Below are 22,289 nucleotides of genomic sequence, written 5' to 3' on the forward strand. Positions count from 1 at the left end.
TTGCAGAGGGCGATTTAGCTGTTTTCCTCCGTTTGATGGCTTCGTCATAAGTGAGAATATGGAGAGAGAGACACAATAAAAACCTTTCTGGATGGACACTTAGCTAACGTGATTTCTAGTTTCAAATCATTCCCTGATGGAAGAGAGAAGTCTGAGCAAATGGATTGGGTTAGAAACCCATTTACAGTTCCCAAAGTAACCGTGGCACGCTACCTGTTCACCTGAGGGAGGAGCTACTGGATTTATCCACAGACCGTGGTTGCAGACTACTTTTGAAAACTGTTCCCTGACAGAGTTTTGGGTGTGTGGGAGAGAGCACCTTGAGCTAGGGAAAAGCGCTTTGGAACACCTACTCCCATTTGGCTCTACCTACCTCTGTGAAACCTCATTTTCAGCAATGACCCAGATTAAAATGAAACAAATAAAACAGACTTTGCCTTGAAAATAGTCTGATAACAGCTGTAGTTTCCCTGCCACCAAGAATGTCAAAGATCGGAAGAGAAGAACAGGCCCATGTATCCCATTGAAAGGATCACTGACAAATGGACACAAATGGCCATACTAGACTTGTATAGAGACATACAGTGCTCAGCGTGAATGAGTACACCCCCTTTGAAAAGTAACATTTTAAACAATATCTCAATGAACACAAAAACAATTTCCAAAATGTTGACAAAACTAAGTTTAATATAACATCTGCTTAACTTATAACATGAAAGTATGGTTAATAATATAACTTAGATTACACATTTTTCAGTTTTACTCAAATGAGGGTGATGCAAAAATGAGTACACCCCACAACAAAAACTACCACATCTAGTACTTTGTAAGGCCTCCATGATTTTTAATGACAGCACCAAGTCTTCTAGGCATAGAATGAACAAGTTGGCGACATTTTGCAACATCTATCTTTTTCCATTCTTCAAGAATGACCTCTTTTAGAGACTGGATGCTGGATGGAGAGTGATGCTCAACTTGTCTCTTCAGAATTCCCCATAGGTGTTCGATTGGGTTCAGATCAGGAGTCACTGAATCACTTTCACCCTGTTCTTCTTCAGAAATGCAACAGTGGCCTTAGACGTGTGTTTAGATCATTGTCATGTTGGAAAAGTGCACGACGACCAAGGGCACGGAGTGATGGTAGCATCTTCTCTTTCAGTATAGAGCAGTACACCTGTGAATTCATGATGCCATCAATGAAATGCAGCCCCACATAAGGACACCGCCACCACCATGTTTCACTGTAGGCACCATGCATTTTTCTTTGTATTCCTCACCTTTGTGACACCATACGGTTTTGAAGCCATCAGTTCCAAAAACATTTATCTTGGTCTCATCACTCCAGAGTATAGAGTCCCAGTAGTCTTCATCTTCATCAGCATGGGCCCTGGCAAACTCTAGGTGGGCTTTTTTGTGCCTGGGCTTTAGGAGAGGCTCCTTTCGTGGACGGCACCCATGCATGTCATTCCTCTGCAGTGTACGCCATATTGTGTCATGGGAAATAGTCACCCCAGTTTGGCTTTCTACTTCTTTAGATAACTCCAGTGAACTTGCATGCCGATTTTCTTCAACCCTTCTCATCAGAAGACGCTCCTGTCGAGGTGTTAACTTCTGTGGACGACCTGGACGTCTCTGTGAGATGGTTGCACTTCCATCTTTTTAAAATTTTTGTACCACTTTTGCTACAGTATTCTGACTGATAAGTAAAGCTTTGCTGATCTTCTTGTAGCTTCACCTTTCTGGTGTAAAGAAATTATTTGTGACATTTCTCTTCCATGTGGTGCCATTGCTGACAGCATGAAATGGGAAGGGGTTTTAACCACTTTTATAGTCAGCTGTCTGCTGGACACCTGTGTAATGAATAATTAGACTCACATATGGTTGAATTCTTGTTAAATTAGACATTTGTAGTCTAAAATTTAGCTTTGCTCCAGAGACTTTCAGTGGGGTGTACTCATTTACGCTGAGCACTGTATATGAAAATTGAACTGTTAGATAAAACACGCTGAAACTTGAAAAAAAAAGTTAACACTGAAAAAAATGAACCATTGAAAAAAAAAAAAATTAAAAATGAACTTTTATTGAACTGAGAAACACTGATTTACCTTTTACTGTTATGCCTAATACTTTAGAGATTTACATAGTTGTGTAAAGCAACATACAGAAATGTTTATAAGAAATAAACCTGCTTGGGGGGCATCAGATATAATAACTGTCTCACTGTTATTCAGGACTCAAATTGGCACCTGCTGGCTACTACACTGTTTCTCCAGCCTCTGGGCTCCCTATCATTTCACTGTATTTTAAAGCAAAATGTTGTCTGGTCAAGGGGTACTTGGCTTGAAAAAATCATAAAAAAGGGTACTTAAGCCAAAAAAGTTTGAGAACCACTGTTACTTAAATACCCTAATTGAACTAAGGCCTAATCCTGGCTTAGTCTAAGCCCTGTCTGTGAAACCGGGCCCATGTGTGTTTGTGAATTTTATATCCACAAATTTAAGTTCACCAACAGCAAACCATGTTTTGAAATAATTTAAAAAGTATCTCAAATCTATTATCTTCAGTAAATAAAAAGCAAGTTAACAACTTAAATTTGCAATGCCTTAAATTTGCATAATCTAACTGATGTATAAATTAATTTCCTCCCATGTTTCCCCCCTTTTGTTTTATAAATATGTAAACTGTATTTTTTGCATCATTAAAAAAACAATCTAACTGGCATTCCCTTCAATCTTCGCAGCACCGCATAAAGTCCAGCACACCTGAAGCATTAAATGAAAGTGTTTCTTCACGAAAACGATACCTCTAAATACGTTTTGGCTATACTAAATCCTATTTAAGACTCATACGCTTAAGTAAATAGAGGCATTTCTAGTCACAGTTATGTTTTCAGATGGGCTATGTGAACTGTACCCGCTCCTAGTCGAATCTGCTGTTGTGTGACGAGAAACTGAATTTACTCATCTCCAGCCCTACAGCAGAGCCCCGCCCCAACGCGTCTTGTTGATAATGCTAACAGCTAACAACTGTAATCTGCTGCTTTTGTTGTCATGTAGAGAAAAGCTACTTAAGGAATTATTGAATAACATCTAGATGCATTTATGTGTGGTAAAGGCTCTCCAGCATGCCAGGTATGTAGCGCTGTGATTTTAATTGAATTATGTTGTAAAAATGGACCAACTGGAGTGTTTGTTCAATAACTATAGAGAACCGCAAACTGCTAGTCTGATTTTATTTAATATACAATTTGAACAGACGACAGTGAAGAACAATGAAATTATACACCAAAAAATGTGAAGTACAAATAAACGCGTTACAGACAAGAATAATAGGACAAAAACGGTCAAAACATTTGAAGGCTGATTTTATAGATTAAGTTATTAAAAGTTTAACTGGTACTAACATGTATTAATAATACATTACGTTTTATATGGATTGTGCCTTCTGTGTCGATGCAGGTTTACTCGTGTCATTAATGTAATTGTTCACAAGGTGGGAGTGTTTAGCAAGAGATCCGTGATGGTGATATTCTGCTAAATAGTTCTTTTAAAAATTTTTTTTGTTCGTTTCGGAATGAAGGCAAACAACACAATTTAATCTACAGCATGCACATTTCAACATTATCCTACTTTATGATACAGAATAAGACAAAAAGCTACATTTTTGAATAACTTCTTTATAAAGCAGTATATGATGACCCAAACATACAGGACCTTTATTATAGAATACAAAGTGTCAGATGGCAACAGTTTCCTAGGTAGGATTAGTTAATAAAATATTTATGGTGAGGCTTAGCATATGTGCATTTGCATGCAGATTTCAGATATCTATAAAGTAATTTTGACTAGTAAGAATTACCAAGAATGGTATTGAAAGAGGTCATTTACGTGATTAGTGCAGATCTGAAGAGTTTTTATTTGAATGCATGTCTGAAGGGAAATTACTTAATTCATAAAAGTTTCGATGGCATTGTCTTTTCACTTTCCTCAGTATGATGCCTAATATAGTGTTTTTAAGCGCAGCGCTGCTTGTGTTCAGGAGTAACCGCTGTATTTCTGCTTTTCCATAAGCTTTTTTTTTTTGCCTTTATCATTTTTGCCTGCATATCTTGAAATTTCCCATCCTTGACTGGAGAGCAGTATATTAAAACATATAATTCATTTATAACGTTAAAATCACATTATAATGATTGATATGAACAAAGTGCCGTTATGTTGATAAATGGAATTGTAATTCTTCTGAATCGTCTTCGCAAAGATGTTTCTAGAAACAAACTATTGCACCTGTTCCAGAAGTGGTCAAATGAGAAAAACTGTGAGAATACATTCTTATATAGGAGTGTGTCGAGACATTTAGCTCACGAGACAAGACACGAAGTTTGGTTCATGAGAACGAGACAAGATTTTTTCCACAGTATTTTCAAGAAATCCTAAATGACAAAATTCATGACTGGAAAAACAGTGCATTTACTACCGTATTGACGATACTACTGTTTAAAAAAATACAATGCACCTGTATTTTGAAGGATTAGTATCACAATACTACCGTAGAAAAGGTAAGCAGGCTCATAGAAAGGAGAGGCCTAGAGAGGCAGAAACTTCAAACAAACTGTTTTCTGACTCTTTGAGAAATGATGTGATTTGCAATGGATATTATGAGAAGATTAAAGTGTTAAACCTATTGCAGGAGACTCCAAAACAAAATGAAGAACCTTTTAAAATGCCGTTATGGGGCACTTTAAAGTAATCCAGTATAAATTCAGTAACTTATCTTTGATTTTTCCAGATGTGGTCCTGTGGGCGTCAGTATCACACAGTGATCACAGTTCACACCTGCAGTGAAGCTCCTCCCACAACAATTCACCAATAAATACTGGGAATATTCACATCATCCTACAAGAGAAGGACAAACTCCAGGTGGAGCAGCTGAAATCTGTGAGACTGTTAAAGATGGAGTTTATTAAAGAGGAGATTGAAGACATGAGTGATCCAGAACCATCCAGAATAAAACATGAAGAAACTGAGGAACAAATAGGTTGGTGTCCATTCTTGGTTCTTCATCATTGACTGCTGAGGAATATTAAAAAAACTTCAGTTCAACAGATTTGGTGGCTGTGAAATAATGAGCAAATTAGGGATGATAAATGATACAGAGAAAGCATTGAAATGATCATAATCTTGTATAGCTGTTGTCCTCCACAACAGGAAAATTACACGCTCGAACTCAAATGGTTGTCTTTTCTAAACCCTTTTTAATTATGAGCATAGTTGTGGTATTATTTGAAAGACAATTCAACTTTCAGAATTAATATAAGTAAAAAATAACAAGTTAGACAAGCTGAAATATAATGGAATGAAAATGTGCCCAAAGCCACATGTCTTAAGAACTTATGTTTCAAGTTTGAGGATGATATAACAAAAAATAAAATCAAAAAAGCAGTAGGCTATACACAAATTATTAGCACAACGATAGCCAATCATTCAGGCAGAAGACATGATTGAATCTCCAAAAACAGTTGATTGTCTCAACTTACAAATGGCGTCCGCCCATACAGAAAGAGCATCGCCATGATTCTGCCGCTGACTTCACTCTCTGACTCATTCTCCTCCTTGCTTCTTCTCTAACATCCTCATGAGAAAAATAAAACATTTTTGGGCGATGAGAATTTGTTTTTCAATAAAGGAAAAAACAGTGCGGCCTGGGATGCAGAAGAATAACAGTGACAGGTGCACCTGTCAGACAAGATCTGTCTTCTGAATGATCCAGACGGCTGTACATAATCATAAAATGTGCATATGCAGAAGATTAACAGCACACACATTGTTGGAATCATCTTGGTGTTGGCTAAAAGTTTTGGCCGTCAAGATTTACAACAATGACAATAGCTGAAGAATAGGCCTGTCAAGATGTCACTAAATCTGACAGCACTGCTTGGATATTATAAGTGAAACTATCACTTTGTTTTAAAAAAGAAACTTTGGAGGCAGGCTCATTTGTTTGTGAGAGTCTAATGTATACAATCGTATTCAGTTTTGCAACATAAGCAGTGCTGAGATTGAGTAATTTATTGAAGAAAGATGTTGGAGAGCAGATTGTCCAGGCGAAATCTGACGTAAACAATTGACAGTATATCAGTATTTCACGGATTTAATGCTTTTAATGCTTTTGTTGTTTCTTTCTGCTGTAAAGTTGGACATTTTAACATGGGACTCAATGAGATTCTGCTCTCTTTTGGAGCCTGTCCCTAGCGGCCAGTCGATGAATTGCAGTTTAAGTCATTTCCGTATTGGCTTCAAGAGAAACTGGGGGAGGTTGCCTTTTGGGATTTACATGCAGTGCAAAAAAGCGTGGACAGGGTTGTTTTAGCGACTGACCTTATTGCATATGCATTTGTAGGAGTTTCCCTTTCAGACGCAAAATGTATGGGAGGAGAGTATTTAAATGAATCATGCAACGCGATTTACTAATATTTGTGTTTGTCAATTTACTAGTATTTGCGCCATTATTTAACACCCAAAAAAAGCATGTCTTAACCCATTTTGCGACATGGCTGCAATTGTTGCTGCTAGGAGGAGACACCGCAAAGAACAGAGAGCGCATGAAGGGAGAAAATATTTTTCAATCATATTCATTACTTTGGAATGCCAGAGGAAGATGTTATTTGAACATATCGTTTGCTAAGCCATGTTGGCCTATATATCTATGCAGTATCTCACAGAAGTGAGTACACCCCTCACATTTTTGTAAATATTTAATGTATCTTTTCATGTGACAACACTGAAGAAATGACACTTTGCTACAATGTAAAGTAGTGAGTGTACAGCTTGTATAACAGTGTAAATTTGCTGTGCCCTCAAAATAACTCAACACACAGCCATTAATGTCTAAACCACTGGACAAAAGTGAGTACACCCCTAAGTGAAAATGTCCAAATTGGGCCCAATTAGCCATTTTTTTTTTTTTTCTCTCTGGTGTCATGTGACTCGTTAGTGTTACAAGGTCATTTTACAGCTTAGGATGTTATCATACACTATATTGCCAAATATTTTGGGACGCCTGCCTTTACATGCACATGAAGTTTAATGACACCCCATTCTTAATCCATAGGGTTTAATATGGAGTTGGCCCATCCTTTGCAGCTATAACAGCTTCAACTCTTCTGGGAAGGCTTTCCACAAGGTTTAGGAGTGTGTTAATGGGAATTTTTGACCATTCTTCTATAAGTGCATTTGAGAGGTCAGGCACTGATGTTGGCGAGAAGGCCTGGCTCACAGTCTCCGCTCTAATTCATCCCAAAGGTGTTCCATCGGGTTGAGGTCAAGACTCTGTGCAGGCCAGTCAAGTTCCTCCACACCAAACTCACTCATCCATGTCTTTATGGATCTTGCTTTGTGCACTGGTGCGCAGTCATGTTGAAACAGGAAGGGGCCATCCCCAAACTGTTCCCACAAAGTTGGGAGCATGAAATTGTCCAAAATGTCTTGGTATGCTGAAGCATTAAGAGTTCCTTTCACTGGAACTAAGGGGCCAAGCCCAACCCCTGAAAAACACCCCCACACCATAATCCCCCTCCACCAAACTTTACACTTGGCACAATGCAGTCAGGCAAGTACCGTTCTCCTGGCAACCGCCAAACCCAGACTCGTCCATCGGATTGCCAGACAGAGAAGTGTGATTGGTCACTCCAGAGAACACGTCTCCACTGCTCTAGAGTCCAGTGGCGGCGTGCTTTACACAACTGCATCCGACGCTTTGCATCGCACTTGGTGATGTAAGGCTTGGATGCAGCTGCTCGGCCATAGAAACCCATTCCATGAAGCTCTCTACGCACTGTTCTTGAGCTAATCTGAAGGCCACACGAAGTTTTACGTGGCCTGCCACTTCGTGGCTGAGTTGCTGTTGTTCCCAATTGCTTCCATTTTGTTATAATACCACTAACAGTTGACGATGGAATATTTAGTAGTGAGAAAATTTCACGAATGGACTTATTGTACAGATGGCAACCTATCACGGCACCACGCTTGAATTCACTGAGCTCCTGAGAGCAACCCATTCTTTCACAAATGTTTGTAGAAGCAGTCTGCATGCCTAGGTGCTTGATTTTATACACCTGTGGCCATGGAAGTGATTGGAACACTTGAATTCAATGATTTGGAGGCGTGTCCCAATACTTTTTGCAATATAGTGTATGCAACCATCAAAATGGTCTTTATTTTTACTTCGTTACAAACATCATATGTGTTTGATGTTAAAGTAATCCAGTATAAATTCAGTAACTTATCTTTTGATTTTTCCAGATGTGGTCCTGTGGGCGTCAGTATCACACAGTGATCACAGTTCACACCTGCAGTGAAGCTCCTCCCACAACAATTCACCAATAAATACTGGGAATATTCACATCATCCTACAAGAGAAGGACAAACTCCAGGTGTAGCAGCTGAAATCTGTGTGACTGTTAAAGATGGAGTTTATTAAAGAGGAGATTGAAGACATGAGTGATCCAGAACCATCCAGAATAAAACATGAAGATACTGAGGAACAAACAGGTTGGTGTCTGTTCTTGATTCTTTATTGTTGACAGTTTAAACATTTAGGTTAAGCTTCAGTTTAACAGATTTGGTGGCTGTGACTTAGTGAGCAAATTAGAGATGATAAATGATATAGAAAGTGCATCTAAATGAACATGATCTTGAATAGCTGTTGTCCTCCACATTTTAAATGGATTAATAAGAAAATGACTAACCTTTAGCACATCAAAGATCTGATACTTGATACTCTGTTGCTTTCTTCTGTTAAATCAGTGTTCACTTGAACTTATTTTAACCACATAAAATATTTATTTTAGACTGGATGGAGATGAAACCGAAAAAACATGAACTGAATGAAACGGACGAGGAACAGCAGAGCATCAAAACTCAAAGAACAAAATCCAAAAAGGCATACACCTGCTCTCAGTGTGGAAAGAGTTTCAGTCTAAAAGCAAACCTAAAGACACACTTAAGAATTCACACTGGAGAGAAACCGTATACATGCACTCAGTGTGGGAAGAGTTTTTCTGAAGCATCTGGTCTCAGACATCATCTGCTCCGTCACTCTGGAGAAAAACCATTTAACTGTGATCAGTGTGGTAAAGATTTTAATTCGTCATCAAATCTAAAACAACACCTGAAAGTTCATTCAGGTGAGAAGCCTTATGTGTGTTCTCTCTGTGGAAAGAGTTTTTCATGGCTGTACAGTTTTAAACAACACCAGAAAACTCATAATGAAGTGAGAGATCATGTGTGTTGTGACTGTGGGAAGAGCTTTACTGCCCCCGCCCAACTGAAACGGCACCAAAGAATTCATACTGGAGAAAAACCTTACAAGTGTTCATATTGTGACAAGAGTTTCACTCTGACTGGAAACCTGAAATCACATGAGCGAGTTCATACTGGAGAGAAGCCGTACCACTGTACTCAGTGTGAGAAGAGTTTTTCTCGTACATCAGATCTCAGACATCATCTGCGCATTCACTCTGGAGAAAAGCCATTTAACTGTAATCAGTGTGGTAAAAAGTTCATTTCGTCATCACATCTAAACAAACACCTGAAAGTTCATTCAGATGAGAAGCCTTATGTGTGTTCTTTCTGCGGAAAGTGTTTTTTATTGCTGAACAGTTATAAACAGCACCAGAAAACACATAATAAAGTAAGAGATCATGTGTGTTGTGACTGTGGGAAGAGCTTAACTACAACTGCCCAACTGAAACGGCACCAAAGAATTCATACTGGAGAAAAACCTTACAAGTGCTCATCTTGTGACAAGAGTTTTGCTCAGTTTGGAAACCTTAAATCACATGAGCGACTTCATACTGGAGAGAAGCCGTACCACTGTACTCAGTGTGAGAAGAGTTTTAGACGTTTATCAAGCCTTCACACTCATATGAATATACACCGATCAGGCATAACATTATGATCACCTTCCTAATATTGTGTTGGTCCCCCTTTTGCTGCCAAAACAGCCCTGACCCGCTGAGGCATGGACTCCACTAGACCCCTGAAGGTGTGCTGTGGTATCTGACACCAAGATGTTAGCAGCAGATCCTTTAAGTCCTGTAAGTTGCGAGGTGGAGCCTCCATGGATCGGACTTGTTTGTTCAGCACATCCCACAGATGCTCGATTGGATTGAGATCTGGGGAATTTGGAGGCCAAGTCAACACCTCAAACTCGTTTTGTGGCACCATTTCTGTTTTGTGGCAGGGCACATTATCCTGCTGAAAGAGGGCACAGCCACCAGGGAATACCATTTCCATGAAAGGGTGTACATGGTCTGCAACAATGCTTAGGTAGGTGGTATGTGTAAAAGTAACATTCACATGGATGGCAGGATGCAAGGTTTCCTAACAGAACATTGCCCAAAGCATCACACTGCCTCCGCCAGCTTGCCTTCTTCCCATAGTGCATCCTGGTGCCATGTGTTCCCCAGGTAAGCGATGCACACACACCCGGCCATCCACGTGATGTAAAAGAAAATGTGATTCATCAGACCAGGCCACCTTCTTCCATTGCTCCGTGGTCCAGTTCTGATGCTCACGTGCCCACTGTTGGCTCTTTTGGCGGTGGACAGGGGTCAGCATGGGCACCCTGACTGGTCTGCGGCTATGCAGCCCCATACACAACAAACTGTGATGCACTGTGTATTCTGACACCTTTCTATCAGAACCAGCATTAACTTCTTGAGCAATCTGAGCTACAGTAGCTCGTCTGTTGGATCGGACCACACGGGCCAGCCTTCGCACCCCACGTGCATCAATGAGCCTCGGCCGCCCATGACCCTGTCGCCGGTTCACCACTGTTCCTTCCTTGGACACTTTTGATAGATACTGACCACTGCAGACCGGGAACACCCCACAAGAGCTGCAGTTTTGGAGATGCTCTGACCCGGTCATCTAGCCATCACAATTTGGCCCTTGTCAAACTCGCTCAAATCCTTACACTTGCCCATTTTTCCTGCTTCTCACACATCAACTTTGAGGACAAAATGTTCGCTTGCTGCCTCATATATCCACACACTAACAGGTGCAGTGATGAAGAGATAATCAGTGTTATTCACTTCACCTGTCAGTGCTCATAATGTTATGTCTGATCGTTGTCTGTTGCAAGTGAGCAACATTGGTTTCATGTCAAATACATTCAAGTAAATTGTGTGAGATAAAATATTGTGCTTTTAGGATAAACTCCATATCATATAGATGGTTTTGTGTGTTGCCACGGTTACGCGCCTGGCCCAAAGTTAACTTCCGGTCTGTGTTTGTTGAACAGGTCTGGTAGTGACTTTGTCGCATATAAGTTTGACCAAGTACTTCTACTGATAACCCAAAACAATACAGGCTAGACAGAGACATTTTAACTTGCTAACTAATGTAATTTACTTGTTATTTATTTTGCTTCTTATCTAGATGGACTCTGTTGTTATTGAAGTCTACCTGAAGTTAAATGATGTATAAATTAATTTCTTAGCCACATGTTCTTTTTCCTCTCCTTTTCCTCTTTTCATTCTTATTCATCTTTTTTTCTCATTAGCAAATTATTATTTATTTCTCTGTATTCTGATGATAATAGGTGCGTTGTTGTTAAATGTTTTGTTTTATAAATGTAAACTCTTTTTTTTCCATCAATGAAAAAAACTTGCATGCCCTTCAAGTGCCACATCAAGTCCAACATCATTGAATAAAACTTCTGTTGCTTAATGAAAATGATTTAAGGTATCTCATAATGTTTTGACATCTAAATACAATTTACAACACATACACAGTATTTCTAATTCAGATTCGACTAGTCAAAACTCAAAATTATATTTTCAGGTATCTGCTCCTAGTCGAATCTGCTGTTGTGTGACATGAGACTGAATTTACATACATACGCGTCTTGTGGATAATGTTTAGTGCTAACTGCTAACAACTGTAGTCGTGCTTTTGTTGTAACGGAGAGAAAAGCTACTTAAGGAATAACATTTGGATGCATTCATATGTGGTAAAATTTCTCCAGCATCCAAGGTATGTAGCGCTGTGATCAGAGATGGGCAGTATTTTAATTAAATGTATTTAAAATACATATTTAATTACTTTTGAGTATTTTGTAATTTGTATTTTCCTTATCAACAAAAAAAATCAAATGTAATTTGCAATTAAATACTTTGAGAGAAAGTATTTTGTATTTAAAATACTAAAAATACTTTCAAATATATTATTTTATTTTCTCACATACAATAAATGTAATCACCAGGCTTAAAGGAAGGGTAGGTCATTTTCAGAGAGGCTAGCAATAGTGAGCTAGCTTTGAAAGCATAAGATCCCATCCTCCCATCAGAGCATCTCCAAAGCCACGCCTCCTTCAAAACATGAACGCACACAGCAGGGAGAAAAAGCGTCATGAGAGACGCTGTTAAATTACCTCATGTCTCAAAGCACATAACATTACAATAATAATTAAAGCTGCAAGCAGCGATGAAAGGGCCCTCGCACCCGGGCTCACCGCCACCCGTTGGCCTCAGGAAACAGTGAACAGTGGGCGACATGCATGTAAGCGAGTAAATACAGGAGAATTATGGCAAAGTCATTTCAAAGTGCCACACTTCCTGCTGCCAACAGGTGGCGCTTTGACTGTAACTGAATATTGCCATGTAGATGTCTTCAGACCAGGACTCTAATAAAACGTGAAGTTTGGGGCAGATCGGAAATTGTATACCCAAGTTAAAACAACTTCCTGTTTCATGGCGAAACATCGAATTTTTGTCAGGCCGCCACGGACACGCCCTTCAGCGAAAACTCTAGATCTTCGCAATTTAACATCACAAAGGGATGATTAGCTGCTCAATGCGACACCCACATGTGCCGTACGGTAGATGTTCACTACAGTTGTGAGCACGTTTGCGGCAACAACATGGCAGCGTACAGCGTAAGGGTCTATGTAAATATATGCAAAATTCATTGCTGTCAGTTTAATATTTAGTGATTAAGTATAATTATATTAATGAGCAATTATTATTACTAGCACATGTATTCATTTTTACTAAATATCGTGTCATCTTTATGTATAAAGTCTATTTTAGATGGGTAAATGAATGATTTACTTCATTGATCATTTTGGGGAAATTTATATTTGGCTGTCATTAGGCATCGATGTATGTTCTACTTTTCTAATTAAGTAGATTATAAAATAACATTATTTTACCTAGGCTATTTAAAATATTCCATGCTATTTTCCTTTACAAAAAAAAAAAAAAAAAAAACAATATGGCATTTTAAAAATATTCTTTGCTTGCAGATTAAATAAAGATGCTGTCAGCACAGCATACTTTTATTTTTGTCATTATATTGGGCCGAGAAGACATTTTATTCATCAGTCTTGAAACGCACATTAATGGAAATGCTTTAGCCTATGTAGACAAACCGATGAAACTGATCTGTTCTTATTTATACATTTATTTCTGTATTTATGCTTTATTTTTTTTTTATTCTTACATTAATTGTTTGCAGTTTCTTCAAATTTTGGTTATCTGAGGGGCGTCATAATGAGCTTATAATTTTTGTGGGATTTATGCTTCAGGTTGATTAGGACGCTTTTTGCAAATGTCCCAGTCAACCTGAATTCACCTCCATATCAACTTAAATGATTTAAGTTTTTATACTTTTTACAGTTTTTTTTAGTGTGCCACGTCAAGATGTTTAATGATCAGTTTCTCAAACCAGCAGTTATGAAACATGCATTACAGGAGCTGTCAGTGGTGATAGAAATGATAGAAATTGCCTTTCATCTTTTCAAAAATATAGCTAAACCATTACCGAATGTAGTAAAAGATAATGGTTTTGCTTTCAGAATTGTAAATGCACAGCTTATTACTGTGCACGTGCAAGCTAAGAATAATATTAGGTCACAACTGAAGCCTGGGAATGTAAAATAATAATAAATAATAATAAATAAAATGGAATACAAGAGTTAAGGTCCTATCGCACCAAGAACAATAACTATAACGATAACTAGCGTCCACACCAGTGGACGATATCGTTGTTTATTCTAAGCGTGCGCTGCAGTTGTGTCATCTGTCACTTTAAATGCATGAGCTCTTTAAAGCGTAGTGGATTCTGATTGGCTGTCAAGGTTTTCATCGGCTGTAAAAAAATTCGTTCTGATTCAGATTCCAACGATATCGTTTCTCTGTGCCGTTATTATAGCTGTGGTGTTGTGTATCTTGCTGTTCTTTTAAATTTAGAACGATTTTTAGAACTAAGTCTTTATCATTATCGTCATAGTTATCGTCCTTGGTGTAAACAGGCCTTTAGTTTGTTCACTGAATTCATTAAGCAGGTCTCTCAATATACTCAAAAATCACTCAATTTTGCATGTTTTTCCTTTTTTAATTCTCATGTACAGTCAGCATTTTTACACAACACAACTGCTAAATATAGTCTGTTAACTATCATAGTCTCGCCCTTTTTGTTATTGCCTTTTCCCCCATTGCATATTTTAGTAATCATCATAAATTAGATATTCAAAAGCTTAAACACTCAAAATTCATCCTGTGAAAACCATTTTAAAATCAGACACTGTGTTACCATGTAAACAGTTACAACTTTTTAGTAGGCACAATTTTTGTGATATCAACTTCAAATTTGGAACGTAACTTGGCGAGGCATATGGGGCGGCCTACATCCAAAATCGCATACTCTCTTGAGTAGGAATGGGAATTACATATTTTGAACAAGTAATTACTTCACAACTGCTAAAAAAGTATGTTCTATATAGTTTGAGTGTGTGTAGTATGAATGTAATCCGGATGTACTACATTCACCATGTTGCCCTTGTCACGTGACCTTCCAGTTGCGTCGCGTCACCGCCATTCACAAATCCTTTCCTGTGGCCTCCTGGGATAGTAAAGTGTCCATCAAATGCACACCTCAGAATCTCTCCAGAAGTAGTAGATCAACAGGTACATTTTGCTTACTCTTTAATGAGTAATGTGAGTTTGAACATACTTCTTTTGTCACATAATGCTTTTCGCTTACTATACAGTAGAGAAGTATGCGATTTCGGATGCAGTCATGGCTTTGATATTCTAGTCCAAATTATTTTGTAAAATATATATATATTTTAATAAAATAAAAAATGTTTAGTTCAGAACATTACAGTAATATTGACCTTCTATAGCTTTTTTACACTTTAATGATTTTAATTCAGATCTATGCTCAAAAAGGGGGGTGACTGTTGACAGGTTAAGTAAATTAATGACATTAATGAAGCAAGCACAACCTCATAAAAATGAAACTTATTTACACTGTAAAAATTGGCTTAGGAGAAACAAGTTTGGTTCATCCCACGTAATTCACTTGGACGTGAAAATACCTTCTCACTGGGATGATTTCTTGCAATGCTTTTTAATATGAGTGACAAGATTTGTTAATTGAGAGAAACTCCTCCCACACGATGGGCAGTGGTACGGCTTCTCTCCAGTATGAACTCGCTCATGAACTTTCAGCGATCCAGACTGAGTGAAGCTCTTGTCACAATGCGAGCACTTGTATGGCTTTTCTCCCGTATGAATTCTCTGGTGCTCCTTCAATCGTTTCGCTGTGGTAAAAGTCTTGCCGCACTCAAAGCACACATGATCTTTCTCACCAGTGTGTCTTTTCTGGTGCTCTTTAAAATTGCCTGGCCATATAAAACTCTTTCCGCACAAGGAGCACACATACGGCCTCTCATTTGTGTGAACCTTCAGGTGGTTTTTCAGAATGGATGATGAAGTAAAACCTTCACCACAATGAACGCAGTTAAAAGGCTTCAACCCAGAGTGAGAGTGCAGATGATTATTGAGGCTGTGCGCCCACTTGAACGTCTTTCCGCAGTGATGGCATTTGAAAGGTTTCTCTCCAGTGTGCACCCTAATGTGATCCTTAAGGCCTTTTTTACATGTTAAGCCCTTTCCGCATTGAGGGCAGATGAACAGCTTCTCCCTGGAGTGGACTCTCACGTGAACTTTGAGGTTGTTTTTAAACGTGAAACTCTTTCCGCACTGATGGCACATGTATGGTTTCTCTCCGGTGTGAATTCGCAAGTGATACTTCAGGCTCTCTTTACGCGTGAAAGTTTTTTCGCAGTGGTGGCAGCTGAAAGGTTTCTCTCCCGTGTGAATTCTTAGATGTTCCTTAAGGCTGTCTCTTCGTGTGAAGCTCTTTCCGCACTGAGGGCACGTGAAGGAGTTTTTGGCTTCGGTTCTTTGAGTTTTTTTCAGCGAGACGTTCTTCTCGGTCTCTGAACACGTCATGAAAGGTTCCTGATATGGATGTTTCTCCTCCACTTCATTCAGCTCTTCACTTTCTTCTTTTATGTCTGTCAAGTTTACAATGAACACACACAAAATAACTCCATAATAAATGAGTTCAATAAACAAATGTATCATGTATTTGATGTGCTAAAATTACAACTTACGCACTGCTAAATATTTTTGCGGTGCACCATTAAACTTAGGCCCTGTTTACACCTGGTATTAAGATGTGTTTTGGTTAATCGGATCACAAGTGGACAACGCAAACACAAGTGTAAACGGGGTCTGAAACGTTTTGAGATTGTCCACTTACGATCACTTACAGAGGTAGTCGAAAACACATTTAATTGGATCGTTGTCATATTGGAAACACTCATGTGGTCGAATGTGTTCGAACAAACACAAAAGACCATCTACTCTCCGCCTACTGACCTAATGCGTAAACATTATGGGAAGCGCACTATCCAGACGGGATTTGAACTTTGTCAGCTGAAAACCCAAGTTTGGTTTGAAGACAAAAAACATACCAAGCACAATGTTCTCTCACCATTCCTGATTTCTAACACACACTCACAGGGCCCTATTTTAACGATCTAAGCGCATGGTCTAAAGCGCACATGGTGCTTAGGCGCGTGTCCGAATCCACTTTTCATAGTTTAACGACGGGAAAAATGATCGGCACACCCGGTGCATGGTCTAAAAGGGTTGTCCCTATTCTCTTAATGAGTAATGGCTGTGTTTTGGATGTAATGTGCAATAAACCAATCAGAGTCTCATGTCGCATTCCCTTTAAAAGCCAGTTGCGCTTGCACCATGGCGGATTTGCTATTTACATGGCGGAATTTGCAAGCGGAAAAACGGAACACTTCTCTAGTGAGGAAATAGATCTGCTCGTGCTCGAGGTTAAAGTGTGCGAGCAGACCATCTACGGGAAAAGCCGGATTCCACCAAAGCATTTTTATCTTTATGCACACAATAATAAACTGTGATCCTTTTATTTTTAATATTTGGCATGTTTGTGTGCTGCTGCGCGTCCCTGTGTGTGTAACAAGCAGCATATAGGCGCATATTACTAACGCGCCTATATAACAAAACAAATATTGCGGCATTGACTTTAGACCGGGTTTCAGTTGGTCAATGGCGCAGTCGTTTTCAGTTGCCTCAAAATAGCAACACGCCAACAATGCGCCTGAACACATCTCGTTTTCAGACCAACACGCCCATGGGTGCACAAATGGGCGCAAATGCATTTGCTATTTAAACAACGTGGTGCAGGACGTGAAAATGATAACTGCGTCGGGCTGAAACTAGCAAAAAATCATCAATTCATTCATCAATAAGCTCTTGTTTTACCTGAGACATATATGATAATGCTGACATTTACATTTTAAAAGAGAGAAAATTATGTGAATAAATCACATTGTTAGCCACTCTTTAACAAGAACCCGTCCTAAACAGACCATGCACTGCGTGCATCGCTCCATGTAGTGCATCAGTCAAATAAAATCAGTCATAATAAATAAATGTCATTTTTCTTGTTTTTTGTATCAGTGTTTATTTATTGATCCTTATTAAAGGGATAGTTCACCCAAAAATGAAAATTTGATGTTTATCTGCTTACCCCCAGGGCATCCAAGATGTAGGTGACTTTGTTTCTTCAGTAGAACACAAATGAGGGAACTTACGAAACAAACGCGGTGCCAGTTGCGTTTTTTCTGTAAGTAAAATAGGGAAGGTGTAGGACATACAACGTAAGCTTTTTGAAGAATACGGAAAGCGGAAGCATGTGCAAGGCGATCATTTGTGTTTATAAAGCATATACATTTGTATTTTTTTAGAAAATGGCTGATCGTTTCACTAGATAAGACCCTTATTCCTCGTCTGGTATTGTTTAAAGCCCTTTGAAGCTGCACTAAAACTGTAATTCTGACCTTCAACCGTTTGGAGACCACTGAAGTCCATTATAAGGAGAATAATCCTGGAATGTTTTCATCAAAAACCTTAATTTCTTTTCAACCAAAGAAAGAAAGACATGAACGTCTTGGATGACATGGTGTGAGTAAATTATCAGGAAACTTTTATTTGAAAGTGGACTAATCCTAAAACTACGCCAGAGCACGTACACACCTCACGCACCGGATGCCGTGCACGCGCTCAAGGCAGTTGGACATAGTGGTGTATTAGAGGTAAAAAATGATATAAATATTGTTCGGTTTCTCACACAATCCGATCGTTTCGTGTCTTAGGACATCAATGTGTCGTCACGAGCCGCAGGGTTTAATTTGGATTTGTCTGTGCGTGTTTTTTTGACTCTTATGGATGGAGTTACCATTGACATGCATTATACGACTGACAGACCGCAACGGTTGGAGTAAATATCATAATTTGTGTTCTACTGAAGAAACAAAGTCACCTACATCTTGGATGCCCTGGAGGTAAGCAGATAAACATCACATTTTCATTTTTGGGTGAACTATCCTTTTAATTTCAAATACAGTTTCTGAATGTTATTTACATATAAAATATCTATTATGTTATTCATGATTACGTAGTATCGTATTTCAATGGAAACATATTTTTACCTTTATGTGAGGCAAAAGTTAGAATGAATGATAAACTGAAATTCACAGCATTTCAACACAACTTCTGCTCATATATTTAAAGGCTGCTATTGGATCATTGAGGGTAAACCTCATATTATGCAACTTTACACATTACTTTATGGAGAGCTTACGAACTACTAGCTACGTTCTGCCTTAAGAACAAATGGTGCAAATGACTAAAGTACAAAGTTAGTTACAAACTAGCTAGTAGTTACTAAGCCTCTAGTGTGGACTTTAAGTCACAATTTAAGTTGCGAACTTGCGAAGAGCTGATGCAACCCTACCTTGGTCTTAATAACGTTCTCAAAACATAAGAGTTACTTATACATCATTCATGGAAGGTTTTATTTATGAAACGTTTTAGTTGTAAGTTCATCTAACGTTTTTTAAATGTTACTACTATTTTTTCAGAATGTTCAGAGAACATTCAAAAGTAACATTCCCATGATGTTTGCAAAATGCAAAAAACTTTTTGAAAACATTTAAAGAACCGGACTTTTGAACATTCAGAAATTTCATAGCTTTGTCAAACATTCTTAGAACATATTTTTGTTAGCTGGCTATTTGCCTTTGAATTTCTATACAGCCACTAAACTCTGAACTGAAGCTTTGTTATCTTAATGTTCCTCAACCGTCAACAATATAAAATCAAGAATGGACACCAACCTGTTTGTTCCTCAGTATCTTCATGTTTCATTCTGGATTGTTTTGGATCACTGATGTCCTCATTCTCCTCTTCGACAAACTCTGTCTTCACTATACTATACATAATACATATATTTCACTTGTTACACCTGGAGTTTCTCCTGCTTGTTTGTTCCTCTTTTGATGACAGTTGAGATATGATCTTGTCTGCCAAAGTCAAAAATAATGCAAGTTAATACACGTCTGTTTCATTTCCCAATTTTATTACACAGTCTTTGTATTTTTGTCTTAGTTTCTCCATTTTTCTTTGCATTTAAGAGCATACTTTGGCCTAAATCCGAATAATTAATCACATGCAAATATTTGAACACAAAAGAGTCAAAATCCCAGTGATACTATTGCTAGTCAACATCATTTATGATTGTTCCAGTGATAAGAGCGAACACAGTATAATTCCGCATAAATAATAATAATAATAAATGCATGAATTAATCTCATGCATATATGCATAATTAATTTACACGCATATAATTAATCTGAAACTGACAAATGTTACATAGTAAGAGCTCAGATGTTGTATGAGAGATAGCCAACATGCATAGCAATTAAACGTTTGTTTTAAGTGTTTATTTGTTTTACCTTTTGAAGTATTTGTTCTCTCTCTCGTCTCCCCTCCCGATTTTGTGTATTTAATGCCTTTTACGATTTCATAATGCTAATGCTCTCCACTGTCGTGAACACTTACCGTACTACGCCTGCTTTTTTTGATTAAATCTTTTTAACAATGCATGTATTTTGTACGTATCTCACATAGTTCCCAAACCTTGTTTTTAAATGATTGTAATATGGTTGAAATGTCTAAAAACGTCCTGAGATTTGAATGCTCCTCGATAGAATACAGCGGCAGCGCCACCTGGAGGGAAACAAGCGAGTAGCATCTGTCGCATTACGGTAGATGTTTACGACAGTGGAGAGAGCGCGTTTGCGGCAGCATCATGGCAGCGTACGGCGGTGTGAGTTTTGAGAGCGTAAACAGCATTAAATCTAGAAAAGAGTCCAAAAGAGAAGAAAGAGAGCACGTTTTACAACAGGTAAAACAAATAAACACTTTAACCTCACGTCTAATGATAGATTCAGTCAGATTAAGACTTGAAGACTTAGAAGAATTAGAAGCGATTTTTGTATTTAACAGATCTGTTTACATTCCACTTTAATCAATATATCGTTTTATTCTGAATGTATGTCTTTTTTCTTGCATTTTTTTTTGTTTTGTTTTGTTTTGTATCCAAATGTCTTAAAGCTGGTTTCAGACATGATCCCTCAACATCTGAGCTGATTTATGTAGCATTTTTTCCAATATTTGCCCATATTTTGCTACATTAATTATGTACATCTACTGGGAGTCAGTATTTGTGTAGTAGATGCCGTGAGCTTCATTCATACATGATTATAATAGATTTATTTCATTTATTAGGCACATTTGCTGATTTCAGATTTATTATTAAAGCAAGTGTCATTAATTCTAAGAAAAATGGCCAAGCCCACAAAATATTTCATAATGACAAAATACTATAAATTGTGTAGAAAATGATTCTTTGGTTATCAAATGTTAGTGCTAGGACATCTGTGTAATCTTGAGGAGAACTGACATCATACATCATCAAATGCATGTACACATCGACGTCATACACAACAAATCAAAAGATTTGATGTAATTTAATCATACCAAATGAAATGAAAATTGAAATTAAATCAGTATGTTTCACGCAGTATTCAAAACATACTCTAAAATATAAATATGTTTTTCTTCCATTGACAAAGATGTCAGTATTTTTTGGAACAGGTACAGTACTGTTAATTGACCAAGTAGTCACAATCATCATCATCTCAAAATGGCACCCATACACTACAAGATAACTGGGCCGATTTTGAGAACAATTCTCCTCTTCCAACAATCCTAGGTAAAGTCTCGATTATTTTGATGGCTCTACAGATTATCTTAAAGGATAGTTCATCCATAAATGAAATTTTGCTGTTAATTTACTCACCCTCAGGCCATCCAAGATGTAGGTGACTTTTTTTTGTTTCTTTAGTAGAACAGTAATGAACATTTTTGGCTGTAACCGCGGTCCTCTGTGATTCACATAATGGAAGTCAATGGGTGCCGTCACGTCAAGATTCAAGAAAACATATGCAGACAAAACAAAAATAATACCCATGGCTCCTGACGATTCATTGAGGTATTATGAAGCGGAACGATTGGATTGTATTGTTTATCAAAATTATACTTGATTGACTTTTCGTAGATTCTGAACATTTGAGCTCCTGTGATAAACACTCTGATAGGATTTTAGTATGGAGTGAATTTTGTGCCATAATTAAACAAACAAATCCAGCATTTTGCAAACAAACTCAATCTGCTTTGCAAAGGGAAAACTCGACTCGCAAACAAACAGAAAGCAATGTGCAAATACAAAGGCCTGTTTGAGCGAGAATGCAGAGGAGTAACAAATGTATTGTGTTTTACAAATATAAATAAATATTATGGTATATAATATGCATTATCACATCTTTTATTTAAAAAAAACAAAAAAAAAACTACTCCACCGGATGCCACCGGAAGTTGCGCTGCAACCTGCCACTGCCAGGATTTGCGTTTGCTCTCTAGCGCTAAAATATCCCCTAGCATAGCGCCATCTGCTGTTTGTAGGAGGAAGTGCTCAACTGCATTTGTGAGAAAA

At 38.1% G+C, this 22,289-nt stretch overlaps 2 protein-coding genes across 11 annotated transcripts in view; one reads left to right on the top strand and one right to left on the bottom strand.

Moving 5' to 3' along the window:
- Window positions 1-10,269, top strand: part of LOC127495736 (gastrula zinc finger protein XlCGF7.1-like) — an 89,389-nt gene extending 79,120 nt beyond the window's left edge. For 4 of the 9 annotated variants that reach the window (XM_051862943.1, XM_051862939.1, XM_051862944.1 and 1 more), the window contains exons 2-3: window positions 8,298-8,546; window positions 8,846-10,269. In XM_051862943.1, the coding sequence (XP_051718903.1) occupies window positions 8,462-8,546; window positions 8,846-9,954 (1,194 nt within the window). In that variant the 5' untranslated portion in view covers window positions 8,298-8,461 and the 3' untranslated portion in view covers window positions 9,955-10,269. Of the gene's footprint in view, window positions 1-2,969; window positions 3,132-4,785; window positions 5,035-8,297; window positions 8,547-8,845 lie in introns of those variants that run through there. The other 5 variants (XM_051862938.1, XM_051862946.1, XM_051862942.1 and 2 more) reach the window with 3 other exon arrangements.
- Window positions 10,270-10,465: 196 nt separating this feature from the next.
- LOC127495749 (gastrula zinc finger protein XlCGF8.2DB-like) lies at window positions 10,466-22,248 on the bottom strand. Of its 2 annotated transcripts, none has more exons than XM_051862992.1 (3): window positions 20,188-22,248; window positions 19,570-19,755; window positions 10,466-16,365 (listed from the first exon to the last, which is right to left on the bottom strand). In XM_051862992.1, exons 2-3 carry the CDS (start codon window positions 19,670-19,672, stop codon window positions 15,386-15,388), a joined length of 1,083 nt encoding a protein of 360 aa, XP_051718952.1. In that variant the 5' UTR covers window positions 19,673-19,755; window positions 20,188-22,248; the 3' UTR covers window positions 10,466-15,385. The 2 variants fall into 2 exon arrangements, with proteins under 2 accessions (XP_051718952.1, XP_051718951.1); XM_051862991.1 differs by adding an exon at window positions 17,922-18,015 and having other exon boundaries at window positions 19,570-22,248.
- Between the last annotated feature and the right edge of the window lie 41 nt (window positions 22,249-22,289).

This window comes from Ctenopharyngodon idella, chromosome 15 (genome assembly GCF_019924925.1).
Source record: "Ctenopharyngodon idella isolate HZGC_01 chromosome 15, HZGC01, whole genome shotgun sequence".
NCBI lineage: Eukaryota > Metazoa > Chordata > Actinopteri > Cypriniformes > Xenocyprididae > Ctenopharyngodon > Ctenopharyngodon idella.